Source organism: Rhinopithecus roxellana, chromosome 4 (genome assembly GCF_007565055.1).
Source record: "Rhinopithecus roxellana isolate Shanxi Qingling chromosome 4, ASM756505v1, whole genome shotgun sequence".
NCBI lineage: Eukaryota > Metazoa > Chordata > Mammalia > Primates > Cercopithecidae > Rhinopithecus > Rhinopithecus roxellana.
The window spans coordinates 170,438,617-170,454,633 of NC_044552.1; the positions used below are offsets into that span (position 1 = coordinate 170,438,617).

General features: G+C 39.1%; 1 protein-coding gene across 1 annotated transcript in view; it reads left to right on the forward strand.

Moving 5' to 3' along the window:
* Positions 1-1,721: 1,721 nt before the first annotated feature.
* The window catches only part of CLVS2 (clavesin 2), a 68,334-nt gene continuing 54,038 nt past the window's right edge, over positions 1,722-16,017 (forward strand). The window contains exons 1-2 of the mRNA XM_010375405.1: positions 1,722-2,521; positions 2,996-3,953. Of these exons, the coding sequence (XP_010373707.1) occupies positions 3,565-3,953 (389 nt within the window). The 5' untranslated portion in view covers positions 1,722-2,521; positions 2,996-3,564. The remainder of the gene's footprint in view (positions 2,522-2,995; positions 3,954-16,017) is intronic.

Here is a 16,017-nt window from a genome sequence, read left to right on the forward strand (position 1 = left end):
ATTTCCTTAAAAATATAGTCTAATATGTCCATCTCAGAGAACAAAATTAAGCAATTGGATTTTCATCAAGGTGAAAGATCTATGTTTTAACTCTACTTACAGGCTAACAAGTTAGCTGGCTATAGTTTCATGGATGCAGATGGAAGATGCAAAACTCCTGGCTTAGACATAAAGGATTTTGTCACTTAGGCATAGCAGGCAGTATGAGTATCTGCTTATCTTGCACTGTTCCCTTGAGCTCTAATTCCCACAGAGATAAGAAGGAGCATCAAGTGATACTGGCATAAACAGTGGGTGGCATTACAGCAGAGTAGCTCTGAGTTGAGGGAATTCAAATAAGCCTGCCTACCTTTTGGTCAGGAGAGGGATATCACAGCTTTCAAGGCTTTGTTTCAGATGGAGGTACTATCTCTATCTTCCAAGATCTTCCAAGACCATTTACTGTACAAATACCCTTGAAACAACAGTCTAGGAAAAAGGGCAGTTAGTGCCTTGCTCATAAGACAGGTAGAAACACAATGGATCCAGGGAGAATTGTCTCTCCATGTTGGTGATGACTCTAACCCCTTCATACAGTTGATATGAAACATAAATTTTCTTCAACCTCTAAAATATTAGACAAAAATGATTTTTTTCCAATTTCTAAAAATGAGAACCAAAAATTGAATAGTTCATATTGGATTCAGAATGCTCGAGAAAGTCATAATCACTTAAAATTCTATAAGGACTTTATATAGAGAATATGTGTACAACCCACACATGTATTAACATACATGCACTCACCTAAGTGGTTTGTTTTCTGCCTTCCCCATTTAAAACATAAATTCCTTGACAATAATGACTGTGTGTGTGTGTGTTTGTAAGTGTGTGTAATTTATTGTCTTATTCGAGTTCCTACATTAATTTGCATTAATAAATGCTCTAGCTCTACCATACAACCCTTTTCCTTCTTTCTTTTTGTCAGCACCATCGCCGTGAGAACAGCAAAAAAAAAAGTGTGCCTGTATTTTGAGGGTTCTCGTAGTCATTAAAATTGAAAATGACAAGGTAAGAAATGTCAAGATAAGAAAATGACAAAATTTGCTTGTGTTGAAGACCACCTCCTATACACGGAATCCAGAAAAATGACCCACACCTCGTGGAACTCAGTAAATATTAATTGCATTGAGTTAACTTCAATTCAAGACCCCATTCTACAGTTTGTAAGTCAAAAGTTGCTCCTAGTAACACGCTCAGTAATACGTGCTGTGTTTTGAAAATAGAAAATATCCCTTTTCCTCAAATCCGTAGTCATTTTAAGCGCAATGACTCCTGTTTATAATGATTCTCATATGCAGATGTATACAACTGAAGGAAGGATGGTATGTGTTTCCAGAAATATTTGCTTTATCATGAGATATGACTGAAGCACCTATTTGTTTCTTCCTTTGAGAATTATGTTTTTATTATCATTTACCCTAGTGCTCATTTTTATCCTTTTCAACAGAAATTTAGCAGGGAGACTGTATGGTTGAAAAACTACTCATGTAAGTTCCTCCGGAGGCTTAATCATCAACACATTGCCTTGGAACCACTCTGGTCTTTTCTAAATTAAATATCTCTGTCTACAACAAATGCGAAAAGTACAAAATGTTTCCGTACTCCTTCTGCATCAAAATTGCCTCCTACAGGAACTAGAAAATGCGTGTCAATATGTATTACCGTCTACAACAGCTACTCTCCCGGCCGATCTGGGGTCTTGCACACAAAGGGCGAGAGAGGGGCGTGGGGAGGCTGGAAAGCATCGCTGCCCCCCTGCTGGCCCGGCGACGTCCGCTCAGCAGCCTGCTGAGGAGTGGGGACGAAGAGCAGCCTAAACTTAGGGCTCGGGATGTTTCGATGCCACCCAAATTGCCGTCCTACCCCAACCAGGCAGGGAGAGGAGCGGAGTGCGCGCGCGAGCTGAGTGAGTGCTTACGTCGCAGCGAGATCTGTGCTGGGATAATTAGAGAGGAGTTGGGCTGAGCCGAGTCCTCTTTTAGCAGCAGCAGCCGGAGCCGCCGCCGCAGCCCGAAGGGGCGCGCCCGACTCGGACAGCTCGGGAGAGCCCCGGGAGAGGCCAGCGCCGCGCAGCAGCCGCCCGGCTGCGCCCACCGCCCCGGCTGCTCCCGGAGGGCGCACAAAGGCGGTGACCGCCCGAGTGGCCTTCTCCACCCAGGCGTTCGGATCCTCCTCCCCATCTTCTCTCCCGAAGGCGAAAATGGCAGGGCCAGGCGAGGACCTGGGACAGCGGTGGCCCTAGCCCTGCGATCCCCACCCCTCCTGCTGGGAGAGGCTGCGGGCTGCCCGCGGACGATGTGGCCGCGACTGCCCCCGAGCGCATCTTCGGCCCGGGTCCCCGCCGCCGCCCCTCTTCTCTGCTCCTTCCATCCTGCCCAGAGGAGTTGATGCCGCTGTCGCCGCCGCCGCCGCTGCTGAAGCCGCGGCTGATGGATGCCAGGGAGTGCCGCATTGCTTAGCGACCCCGCCTCCGGGTTTGCTGGTAGGAGCGGCTGCTCTTTCTTCTTTCTTGCTTTGGGGTTTTATAGAAAAGATAAGGACATTTTTATTTCATTCTCCCAACGCTCTCCCCTTGTCTTCGTTTTTGAAATGTGCATTCCCAGAAAGATCCCCGGTCTCCTCCTTCCCTCCCCCCTCCCCCCTTTTCTCCCACCCCGCGGCAAGTCCCTGGAAATGAAGGGCTAGAGGAAGGCAGAAGTTGGGGGTGGGGTTGAGGGAGCCCACGCTGGTACCAACGCCACCAGACCCCTGCTGGTGCCTTATGAGATCACGGTGTATCTCAAAGGGGAGGTGGGAAGGTACGCTAACTGCAGAGTCTCCACCTAATTGGATCACAATAATCTTAAATAAATCACACAAATATGTCTTTTAAAAATATCGTCTTTGAATAAGTAGAGGGAGAAATAATCTCCTTTCTCCCCGTCTTTCTCTCTGTCTCTTTTTCTTTCTGGCAAAGATGATCTCTCTCCGCCCTGGAGCTCAGCGCTGAAGAGCTACCTTATTATTAATCAGAATTTCCATCGCCACCCCTGGCAGGCGTATCCTTCAGCAGGGACCGCAGGAACATTCACAGTGCAGGGGCTGAGATGTGCGTGGGGGTTGTTTTTGTTACATCTTGGAAGAGAAGAGAAGAGGACAGTACCAAGATCAGAACCACCCGTGCTAGGTGGGATTAGGGGTGATTTGTTAGGAGAGAGAAAGGACAAGAAGAGGCGTGCAGAGCCCTTCAGGGGTTTACATCTCTTTAAAGGAAAGGGAAGAGGGAACCAAAGTGAGGTGTTGTATTTTAGTGGGCGGAGGAAGAAGTTTACAACACTCCGTCCCCCACCCCCACCCCAGTAAAGCTGGGGGAAAGTAGGAGCAACAGGGCACTTGATTGGACACCAAGATTATTAATTTCCTGTAGGGGAGAGGAAGGAGGCAGCAGGAGGTCTGGGGGCTGGAGTCTGGTGGTGGCAAGGGCCAGGTTTGCTTTGGGACAGTCAACAAGGGCTTCTGAGGGAAATCTCCGGGATAGGCAGAACAATGACTCATTTGCAAGCTGGTCTCTCCCCTGAGACCCTGGAGAAAGCTCGCCTGGAGCTCAATGAAAACCCAGACACGCTGCACCAGGACATCCAGGAGGTGAGGGATATGGTCATCACCAGGCCGGACATTGGCTTTCTGCGCACGGATGATGCCTTCATCTTACGCTTCTTGCGGGCTAGGAAGTTTCATCACTTTGAGGCCTTCCGCCTCCTGGCGCAGTACTTTGAGTACCGGCAGCAGAACCTGGACATGTTCAAAAGCTTTAAGGCCACCGACCCTGGCATCAAGCAGGCACTGAAGGATGGCTTCCCGGGGGGCCTGGCCAATCTGGACCACTATGGCAGGAAGATTCTAGTCCTTTTTGCTGCCAATTGGGATCAGAGCAGGTAAATCCTAAATCCAAACTTGTGTTCTCCTTTTACTCTCCCATTTTCCAGAACTTACCCCGAGTAGTGTCATGGTTTTGTAGATTTGATATTTTTGTTTATTAGGCTTGGAGTAAAGAGAAACAAACCAGGAGATGAGTTTTTGGTGAGTACCCTGGGAAAGGAGGTAGGCTTATATTTTTGCTTTTAAAACTTACTTCATTAGCACCCAGTTTCTACTGAAGCTTTAAGGTGCTACCTTAACCATATTATTGCAACTAGATCTAAATCACTTAACTTGTAAATAAAGCTTCTTTATATGTTTCATCTTCTGAATAAGTTTATTAGGCTGGATAAACCAGTATGAAAATGAGGACAACTTTTCCTCCTTCTTCCTAAAAAAATTATTAAACTAGACCCATCATCATGGTCATCATCATCATCATCATCATCATCATCATCATTCTCTCTTTGGTACTGACGTTTTATCTTTTAAGCATAGCCTGGTGTTCGACCAAAAGCAAGTAGTTTTGTTGCTTGGGAACTTCTCTGCTTGGTGATGTGTAGAAGAAGGAATAATATGGTGTGTGTCCCTTCAATGAAAGGAAGAGTTTCATCCTCTGTCGCTGAGCATGCCTGCTGAAACTGAAAATGTACACTGACTGGTGTATGTGTTCTACACTTGCCACTAATCTAAAGAATCTGTGTCCTGTCTCATGTGATTTTTCATCTTTTGGAAGGAAGTAGAAAATATTCAGATGTGTCAGTTGGTGGACTTTTTGAGTTTCTGTGCTATTTAATAGAGGAGAAATAATATTCTTTTTATCAACATTATTATAGAAAAATGTAGACAATGACACTTCTCTATCCTCAATCAGAACTGTTTTCTCAGACTGAAAGATATAAGAAATTATGCAAGGCTCTTGTGTAAGGTAGTTTCAATTAAGTTCAAAGTTAAATATATTTCATGGGACTTAAAAATGCTACCAGAGCTATGAATCATAAGAAGCTGCTTGTTAAGACATTGGTGTATTTTTAGTTCTGTGAATGGTGACTTTCGATGCATATGGTTAGTTTAAATAATCTCTGGAGCCATTGTACAAGACATTTACAGTTACTGAGAAGGCTTATAGATCATAGAGATTTCCAGATAGGCTTCTGAGTCTTGGTATTTTAGAATATAAATTAATATTTGTAATTATTTTTTTCTCTCATTTTATTGTGATTTTTTTCCTTGTAATTCTAGGTTGAGAATCACTCTGATTTTTTTAGGCAAATAGAAAGACAAACTACTACCTGAAGATTCATAATGCTCAGAAACTCATACAGAGTTAGTCATTCGGAGGGAATGGAGTTTTGTTACTTACTTTGGCCAGTTAGAGAGATGTTATTCGACTTTTTATCAGGTAGCTTGAAATTTTAAAGAATTACAACATTTTGTCCATTGACCACAATTTTTGTTTAAAAATGTTTTTTTCATCATAAAAGTACATTGTAGGATCATGCAAATCAATGACTGTGTATAACAAAGCTGAAACATTTTATTCAAGGAAAAAACTAATATTCTGTATGTCAGATTGGAACTTTGTTAATTTAGCTATAGTGAAATGGAAATTCGAAATTTTACATTTATATAAATCTTGAAGTCTGTTAGAGATACCATTATGGAGGCAGATTGCAATCAGATATATATATATATATATATATATATATATCAGACATACATATATATATCAGACCTATTTTCATTAATTTCTATAAGTACACTAATATTCATAATGATTTGTAAACCTAAATAAGATGAAAGTCACTTATAATTTTCATATATATGAGAAGGCGATAATTCTGAATTTATTAAAGACACTCTGTTTTAGTTGTCCATCTCATGCTTCCATATAAAGGGAAGATAACTAGTAATCAAATTCTCTTTCTCTGGAAATCTACAATGGAAAGGAAGTTAATAATTGGTATATAGAATTATATTTTATTAAACTTACACATAATCTTAAATACTAAAATGTTGTGTATTAGAACAAAAGGAAAAGCTGTGTTCTGTAGAAATACCCTGTCAAGATGTCTAGAATTGTAATTATGAATTCTGTTTCTAAGGTTGGAAATAAACAGGTATAATCAAGAAGTTATAGCATATCAAGGTGAAAATATATACAAGTGATTTAGAGCTTAGTCGAAATTTCAGTCGAGTTTCTTCCTATATTAAAAAAATAATAATTCCCTCTTCTTCCTCACCTTCCCTTTATCCCAAATCTATATAACCCAATGACAGGGACTAGTGGACAAACAGATCTGTCATCTTGGCACCCTCTATAAACCTTTATCACTGGAGCATATGCATAAAAACTTCCCTGGCTCCTGCACTGAAACTCAAAGGACAGCTGCCTTTCTGTCAATGCCAGGATGTTACCAACCCTTCTCAGCCTGAATTCCTTTCCTCTACCCTGAAGGCTCCTTGACTCCTTCAGAAATCTGCCTCTTTCCCTAGATGTTTAAGTTACTATTATTGCTCTGTTAGGTGGATGATGCCATGTACTAGTTTCTCTTGTCCTTCATCCCTCCCTTGTTCTGTGAATGAGATATTCTCACCTTTCAAGCCTTGATCCTGCCAATCCAAAGCTACTTGGATTTCTCCAGAAGACTGCATGTCTGAAAATAATCCTAACAACATTCTTTGAGTTGTTAAGTGAATCACCTGGCTTTCAACAACTTTCTTAAAAAGTAGCCTGTTTTAAAGAAACAGTATGTGAGAAGTGTAGATAATTACATAGGTAAATTCTAGAAATGAGGCAGAAGAAAATGCCTTCATTTATTTGAAAAACAGGTTATTTATAACTTTCCAACTACAAAAGGAAAACCAAGATTTTATGAATTTTTAAAAAATTTGTAAAGACCCCCAACAGAATTGATCTAAGAAAAAGACTACATCATGTTATCATATTTATTACAGCACTTGAACTAGAGTAGATGCTCAATAAATATTAGAGTTGAATTGAATTATGCATTTGTATAAAAAGAATTCTGAGTAGAGATTTATTTGATATATGCTTTCTCCTCTATCAAATTTGTAGGACAATTTTCTGTGCTCCTCAGGACACTGAAAACAGTAAAAGCGTGTGAGACAGTGACTATAAATAAAATAGTGTCTGTTTCTGCTGCAATATAGTGTAGGTTAGTTTTAGGTTGTTGTAAAGAATTGGATGATTTCCAAAGTCTTTTTGAGAGACATGGCATCATTAAGAAGACTAACGTAAAATCATAATATTTACAGTGTACCCTCCTTCTAACAAATCTAAAAAAAAAAAATGGAAATACTCAAATGTCAAAATGACTTGCAGTGTGGTCTGTGGTTCTTTCAAAAAAAGAATAGGGCAGGCCCAGATGACCTGTTACATTTATTGAGCTGTACCTTGGAAAGGATTCATATAATTTTATCTCCTTTTAGATTGCCTTACATAATTTCTGACAACAATGTAAATGCCATGAAATTAAAAACGATTTGACTGTTACACTGCATCACAAAGATGCCTTTATCCTCCATGCACTGCATACTGTTTTCCTTCCTAAATGATAGTGACCTTCTTAGGACTCAGCAAATACCTTCAAATGGTTTGCATGATCTTTTCAACAGAGTGTGAGGATAATGTGTCATAAAGCTAGCAGAGGTAACCCAGCTGGAGAAAAGGAAACTTGGAAAGAAAGTACATGGCATTCTAGGTCCTAGAGCATGCAAGCAAGTATCTAAGAAATTGAAATCTGCTGTCACATAATTATTGGAAATATTCATGAGTGAAATTGTGTCACCTGAAACATAATGATGATAGGAAGCATGAGAGTTCACCTGTAAGCTGTCAGCCTGCAAGTCATATTTCATTTCTCTAGATCTCATTAGAAGTATGTAGTTTACTATGCTTTAGTAGAGCAAACAACCGTTTATCTGGAATATGGTTAATAGTCATTAGAAACGGTACTTCTCTGAACTTTAGTATAGCAAACCACCATTATCTGGAATCTAGTTAATGGCCATTCAAAAACAAGCACAGTTAGAACCGAAATGATTCTTAGCATGTTGGCAATCCAGAAAGCACTGACCACCATGCATGGTCTTTGGCTTATCATAGTGGACACTGATTACCACTTACAGTAGTGAAGCTCTGGAAGGGGCAGAAAATTGATTGCTCAGACATTGATATGATCCTTCAACTTTCCTGGAATTTGCCCCAAAAGCTTGTCAGTTTTCTCCTACTGTGTGGCTTTTTCATACAAAAGCAAACATTGTATGAATGGTTGCTATTTGTGGTTCAGTTTGAATTATGATCATGTTTCCATTTACTAAGATAATATGGCCAATATTCAGAATAGAAGATTATGGTGATGATAGCTTACAATTTTAAAACATAGCCACAGACTACACAGATTGCATTAATGCCAGTCACAAAGCTTTACTTATCTCTGGAATTGTACTAAAAATAAATAAAAATAAAATCAAATAAAATAAACAGGAATAGATTAGAACAGTCCAGGGCAATTATCCAGATAATTGTGGAGAAATATTTGTACTCAGCAACAAAAAAAAAAAAAAAAAAAAAAAAGAGGTTTAACTTTGCAGCTTAATTTTTCAAGAATTTTTTTCTCAGTTTATTAACATATTAAATAATTCCCAACTTTTTGCTTCAATACCTAGTTATACCTAGTGGCACAGTCAGGAGTTCTTCTCTTAAAAATTTTGGAGGCATAGCTTTGCTGTCTTTTGGGTGGATACTGGTTAAGGCCAAACCACAAATGGCAGGTGTGTATTCCATGGGACCTCTGTCCCAGTAGAGCTTCCATCTTGCTTCCTTTCAGGGAAACTCTTTTAGCAAGTCCTCTACTGACTGCAACTTATTCCAAAGTATACTCTTGGTACATATCATGGCAAATAGGGGAGGGAAAAAGTTGTCCTGATAAATATTGGAGGAATACTGTGATGAATCTCGGCAAAAATAGGACAATCTCCAAAAACTGGGGCAATTATGCAATAATTAGTAAAATAATCCCGAAATAACAGCAAAAGCTACAAGTGCCAACCTTCAGTAGGACGTTGACTAAGTCTGGCCTGAGCAAAGCTATTTTCATGTTTCAAAACCAACTTTAAACAAGGTCGAGAAGCAAAGGATTTGAGGTTACCACAGTGTCCTGAAAGGATGCCTCAAAAGAAATGTTTAAAGATATTTTAAAACATGAGCCAATAGTATATTAACAAGTTATCCTTAGTAATTTAATAAATTTCCTCCTTTCTGAGGGAAATATTAAATTCTCTTACTTCACTGAGGGCAGGTACATCTATTTCACTATTACAGTAAGTGGTTATTACACTATTATAGTATCATGAAGGAAAGGATACTCCTGTATGTGGAATCCTTATGATATCAAATGACAAACTGAATGATTAATATTTCACTCAAAAGAATTAAAAAATACACTTTGGTTGAGCATTTGTTATGTACGTAGCATTTTAGTAGGTACTGAGGGCAAATAAAGACACATACATTGTACTATTAAGCGATATGTAATAGTATCTCTCTGGGAAGAAAAAACATGTAAAGCTGAGTAACTCTCAGAGGTCATATGCAACTAATGAGGATATTGTTTACCAATGCTAGAAGTTGGGCACAGGTGGGCAGCTGTGGGCTGCTTAGTGCTGTGTAGGAAAAACATTGCCTGCTTGGTTAACTGAATTCAACATTTATTGTTCCATTTTTATTCATTATTCATTTAAAAATAATTCTACTGTGTGTATTGTAGCAATTAAGTACTTCATTCATGATCATACAATTAGTAAGTGAATTAGTCACTTTGTGTGTGTGTGTGTGTGTGTGTGCGTGTAGACAGTTACCAACCTAAATCTAGGGAAAGGAAAATGTATAAAAAGATCAAGCTCTGATAATTAAAGATAATTCCATCTATGGTTTAGAAAATCTCGGTTAAATGTAACAATACAGGCAATTAGTAACAGAATGTTAAGGTGGAAGAATAAACTTTCTGAAGTCGAAGACTTTACTAACTAGATGTTTGCTTAAAGTACTTTGCCCTGATAAAAAGAGTTGCCTTTCCAATGTGTTTGTGTGCTCCCAGTATGGTTCTGTTTTATTTTATTTTATTTTCTGGTGGCAATAGATGCAAAAGTTTTTCTTTACTCATCTTCTTCAAAGAAAGACATTTTGCCTGTAGATGTTTCATTTCCAGTGATTCTTTTGTTCTCAATCACCTACATTCCCACAGCAGTAATATTAAAGCAAGGCTCAGACATCTAATCATCTGTGCTCAGTAATACAAGCCAGACAGATGAAATTTCAAGAGTTCATATTTCCTCCAGGGATTGTGGATTTAGCCATTTCTTATTCTGAGTCCTAAGGATGTCTTATTGCTTTTCCTCCATCAAAGTTCCCTATTGTGGTGAGGCTGGAGAGTGCCAGGATATTGACTTCCTGATCTCCTATTTTCTGATATACATATTATGCTACCATGAAAAAGCAGACCAGGCCAGGCACGGTGGCTCATGCCTGTAATCCCAACACTTTGGGAGGCCGAGGCAGGTGTATCACCTGAGGTCAGGAGTTGGAGACCAGCCTGGCCAACATGGTGAAACCCTGTCTCTACTAAAAATACAAAAATTAGCTGGGCCTTGTGGCGGGTGCCTGTAAACCCAGCTACTAGGGAGGCTGAGGCAGGAGAATCGCTTGAACCCAGGAGGTAGAGGTTTCAGTGAGCTGAGATCATGCCATAGCACACCAGCTTGGGCGACAAGAACAAAACTGCATCTCCAAAGAAAAAAGAAAAAAGAAAAAGCAGACCAATTATTTATTCATCAAACTCTGTTCTGAGTAGGAGGCACCATGAGGAGGGAAGAGCACTGGTCTATGTGTTATTAGAAAACTTGGCTTCGAATCTAGGTTCCCCGTTTTTCCTAAGGTGATTTTAAGCAAACTGTTTAATTTCTCTGAGACCCTCTGTCCTCATCTGTGAAATAATAGGAACAAATTCAGCTCAGAGATTTTGCAATTGTTTTGAGATTAAGATAATGCATTTGAAATTGCTTTGGAAATCTTAAACTATTACCCAGATAGTCATATTATTATTATTACCACTCAGTAATATAAAACACCTAGAAGGCTTCATCAGCTTTACCATTAACAGTACCCTGAGGCATTAATAAAGGTAATTCTTCTCCTTTTTTTCCTCCCCCTAGCACCTTCTACTATGAAGTGCTTCAGACTCAGGAAATGTGGCTTAATGAAAACTGAGGGGTAGGGGCAGCCTTAATGAAGAATTTAATAATGGCGGATTGATTTAGTGACAAAGAGAAATTGCTGGTGTTGTGCTGCTCAATGCGATGCCAAGATACTATTTTTTTCTTGTCATGCTGAAAAGGATGAAAAGTAGAAGGACATGACCTATTTGTCATTAAGTTGATCTTTGCACTGATTGAAAGCTGTGGTAGAGGAGGAGATGCTGTGAACCCCAGCAACGAAGCATGGGTCAGGTAGTCACCAAAAAAATTGCATGGCCAGAGGCAGGAGAGGAAGCTTCTCTGATCTAAAAAACTGAGGGGGCTCTTGGTTGCAGGCAGGGTGCCACCCCTCCACAGTGTGGCGGTACAAGGCTCTTGTCCTCTTTCTGGTCCGGGAGCATGTTTTGTGTTGGGCTGACAGGGAAGCCTTAAGTGAATGTTATGTTTAAATGATACCATTATGGCACTTTGATGACTGTTGAAGGTAAAATAAAGCAGCATGGTCTATGCCCTTGGGAAATAGCTTGATTTTTAACATATATTTTTGTGCACCCGCAGTGTGCAGCGCACAGCATTTGGTGCTGAAGATAGAAAGTAGTATCAAACAGTGAAAGAGTTTTTAAGCTAAGCTTATATGTCTGGGGCCATAAAACAAACACTGAAGCACCAGAATTTCAGAATACGAGAGAGAGGGCGCTGAGGTCTCCAGCAGGTAGACAATTTTGAAGAGCAGGGCAAGCTGGTTGTGGGCCCAGAGAAGGGTAGAACTTCGGTGAGGTGAAAAGGAAGGGGAGTGTTCCCCTAGATTTAAGTGAAGATAAAGCATCGGAGTGTACCAGATTGTTGGGGGTTGGATATGACAAGACCTTGATGGTTGGGGTGAGCCTGTGCACGGGTGTACAAAACGAGAAGTATGGTTATTAAGGGAATGGTGCAGTTTTGAAAGAGCCATGGGAGAACAGTGTTGTGTGCAGGACAATTTTTCAGGCCAATTAATGTTTTAGGACAATTTATCGCACAATAGAGGGTAGGCAAGATTTCTGGAAGAGAAAGATGAGAGAGAAAAAGAAACACAGGTGCTATTATATTAGGAAATAAAGCTAGGACTCTTGTAGAAAGAGTTAGATGCCAAAGACGTATACATATATAAAAGACAAAAAAAAAAAAAAAAACTTGGTGAATAAATGTAGGACTTGGTGAATAAATGTAAAGGGAGAAGGAAAGGGAATATTTGAGAATGATTCTTCGTAAACTGATTAATGTAGGCAATCCCAGAGGAAAATGGGAGACACTAAATTGAGTTACACTAATATATTTCAGGTAGCAAGGAGTCACTAAGGTGCTAATGTTCAGATGGCAACTAGAAAGATGCGGATGTTGCACAGGACTGACACTAGCTCTGTGGATATCGAGCCGTCACCAATGTATTGACCAAGGGGATGACTGCATGATTCGGTAACTCCAGGAAATACTATATGATGACAGCAGGGGAATAAAGTCTTATTTCTACATTTGGATAATTGCAGCAGGGAACCAAACATGAAAGATAATACAGTGACCAGAAAAGTGGAAGGAGAGAATGTTCAATGCAGCATCACAGAACCAAATAGAAGAGTTTCAACAGCAATGATCGCAGCAAATATTTATAGTTTCTATTCTATGTCAAGTAGTGTTAAAAACTTTACATATATTATTTTGTTTCATTTTGTCCTCACAACAGTTCTATGAAGTTAAGATTAAGTGACTAAAAAGTACAAAAAGCAAGTACAGAGTATGTGATTGTTGAAAGAGCAAAAGTAATACAAATGTAGAAGTCATAGAAATTAACATTTATTGTTTGCTATGTACTACCCTTTGGACTAAGTATTTTACATTATGTCCTATGATGTAACTATTATTATCACCATTTTTAAAAGAGAAAATGGAGGCTTAGCAAAGTTCAGTAACTTCAAGGTGTATGAGAACAAGCTAAGATTAGACAAATAATCAGGGATTCGCATTTTATTTTGTATTTGTTAATAGCTGTGAGTTTTACGTTATAAAAGGCTTTTAAGTTACATAAATATGCCCCAAATAATTAATTCATGAGTATATATCCTACTCTGTAAGGAAGACTGATTTCATAACTGAAAAATTTCAAGAAGGATTAGATGTTTTCCTTCTGATTGCACAGGTAAGTACATAGTTGCTACGGATATTAAAGTCTTCTCCATATGTTGTCTATGTGTTCTAGCAGCTTTGATTCTTTCCAAGAGCAGTGTTCTACATAGTCTGGTGTCAGTTGTAAAATTTCTTATTGGTGTCATGATTTCTTCTTACTACATGCTACGCAGCATTCTTTTCACAAATTCAAATTTTACTTAATGCTATTTTGAGAAGCACAATCAGGAGTCGGGAGCTGCAATAATGTGGTAGTTTTGATTTATAGCTTTCTTTCAGCATATACAAGAGAAGAATAGCTATGGTGGAACTCACACAATTTCAATGTAAACCCCAAACATGAGCAAGTAGAGTATTTCATTGTGGCGACCTCTAATTTGTAAATTATAACAGTTAAAATAATTTTAAAAAGGAGAATATGGCAGGAGTCCTGAAGAGATAAAATTCATAGATGCTACATTTCTTTGGAAGATATTTTACAGATTCTGGCAAGATCCTGTGTAGTCCTGTTCTGCTGAGGAATAGCCTGCTGAGCTGCTAATGTTAATAATGTGAGAAGTTTGACAATAGGGGACTGGAATTAAGTCAAGAGTGGTTTTGATCTGCCCATTGAATGGAGTTAGCTAATATATTTTTATGTTTCTTTTTCTAAACTTCTAAATTAATATGATTTTTATAAAAATCATTTGATTCTCTTTTGAGAAATGTCTGTTCATATCCTTTGCCCACTTTTTGATGGGGTTGTTTGTTTTTTTCTTGTAAATTTGTTTGAGTTCTTTGCAGATTCTGGATATTAGCCCTTTGTCAGATGAGTAGATCATTCATACAGCCAACAGACACATGAAAAAATGCTCATCATCACTCGCCATCAGAGAGATGCAAATCAAAACCACAATGAGATACCATCTCACACCAGTTAGAATGGCAATCATTAAAAAGTCAGGAAACAACAGGTGCTGGAGAGGATGTGGAGAAATAGGAACACTTTTACACTGTTGGTGGGATTGTAAACTAGTTCAACCATTATGGAAAACAGTATGGCAATTCCTCAAGGATCTAGAACTAGATGTACCATATGACCCAGCCATCCCACTACTGGGTATATACCCAAAGGATTATAAATCATGCTGCTATAAAGACACATGCACACCCATGTTTACTGCGGCACTATTCACAATAGCAAAGACTTGGAATCAACCCAAATGTCCATCTGTGACAGACTGGATTAAGAAAATGTGGCACATATACACCATGGAATACTATGCAGCCATAAAAAAGGATGAGTTTGCATCCTTTGTAGGGACATGGATGCAGCTGGAAACCATCATTCTTAGCAAACTATCACAAGAAGAGAAAACCAAACACCGCATGTTCTCACTCATAGGTGGGAACTGAACAATGAGATCACTCTTTATTTAATGGCATTTTGGTATTAATGCTATTTAATTTCTTATGGATAACATAAGAATGGTCAATCTCATAATGAGGGAAACCTTTGAAGTCGGACTTTTCGAATCCTTAATTTTCTTTACCATGATATTATTATGAATTTCAGAAACTAAAACTTTTTTTTGGTGGGGGTCTGAATTTCAACCAGAAATATTGTCTTCCTGCTCCAACTTTCCAGTGCCTATGTTTATAGGCTTCAGGTCCTGACAGTGTGTCAGGTCATTATGTTTAAAATGGAGGTAGGTCAGCCATAAAGTGACTTTCAAAGGTGTTCAGCCACACATGCTTCAGAAATTTAATAACAAATACATAGTAGAGCTCTATAAAAAGCTTTATTATTTTATATATTCAGGTAGTTTTTTGGATGCTGTATCCCTAAGCCTTTTGACTTTTGCCTTTTATGATAGTAATAGGCTATCCTAAAGATTATCATTTCTGATTTACACTCTGCCTAGTACACTATATCTATGCTTATCATTCTAACAAAAAGTATGCTATGTGTGTATTCCAAGCAACATTTACTGAATACCTGTTTATACCTAGAATTGTGCAAAATTGTACAAATGTTTTCACTTGAGTCATCTCTTTGATGACTCTCTGGTGCTGCCCCCAACCCTCCCCCAACCACGGCCAATGAGATAATGAGAATAGCGTGAGATAGGGACAGTTAAGTGATCCTCAGAATTATAAATCAGCGACATATCCAGGACCATATGGCTAATGAGGCACTGGGCAGAGATTGCATCTTGCAGTCTTCTGACACCATGCCCTGTGCTTGATTAATGCTAGGATTCTAAACAAGATTTTGTTCCAGACTTCTGATTTTACAGGTGAAGAAATGAGGTCCTGAAATGGTGAGAAATTGCCTGAAGTTCCAATGTTATTCTTTCCTTTCTGAACTACTATGCTTTCTCCTAGCACATCCAAGTGTTTTTAGAAGTAAAAATAGACCTACTCCCTCATATATCTTCACTGTATCATACTGCCTTCCTAACAAACTCATCATTTCCAATAAATGGGAATGATTTTGACTCCTAATCCACTCCCCTCCCCACCCTGCCTCTTCCCTGAGGTCCAGATCTCTTTCTCTAGCCATTCCTGAAATCTCCCCTGAATGTCTTAGGAGAAAAAAAACTTAAAATGCAAGGTGTTTAAAAATTGAAATTGTTAACATCTTCCATAAATTTTCTGACT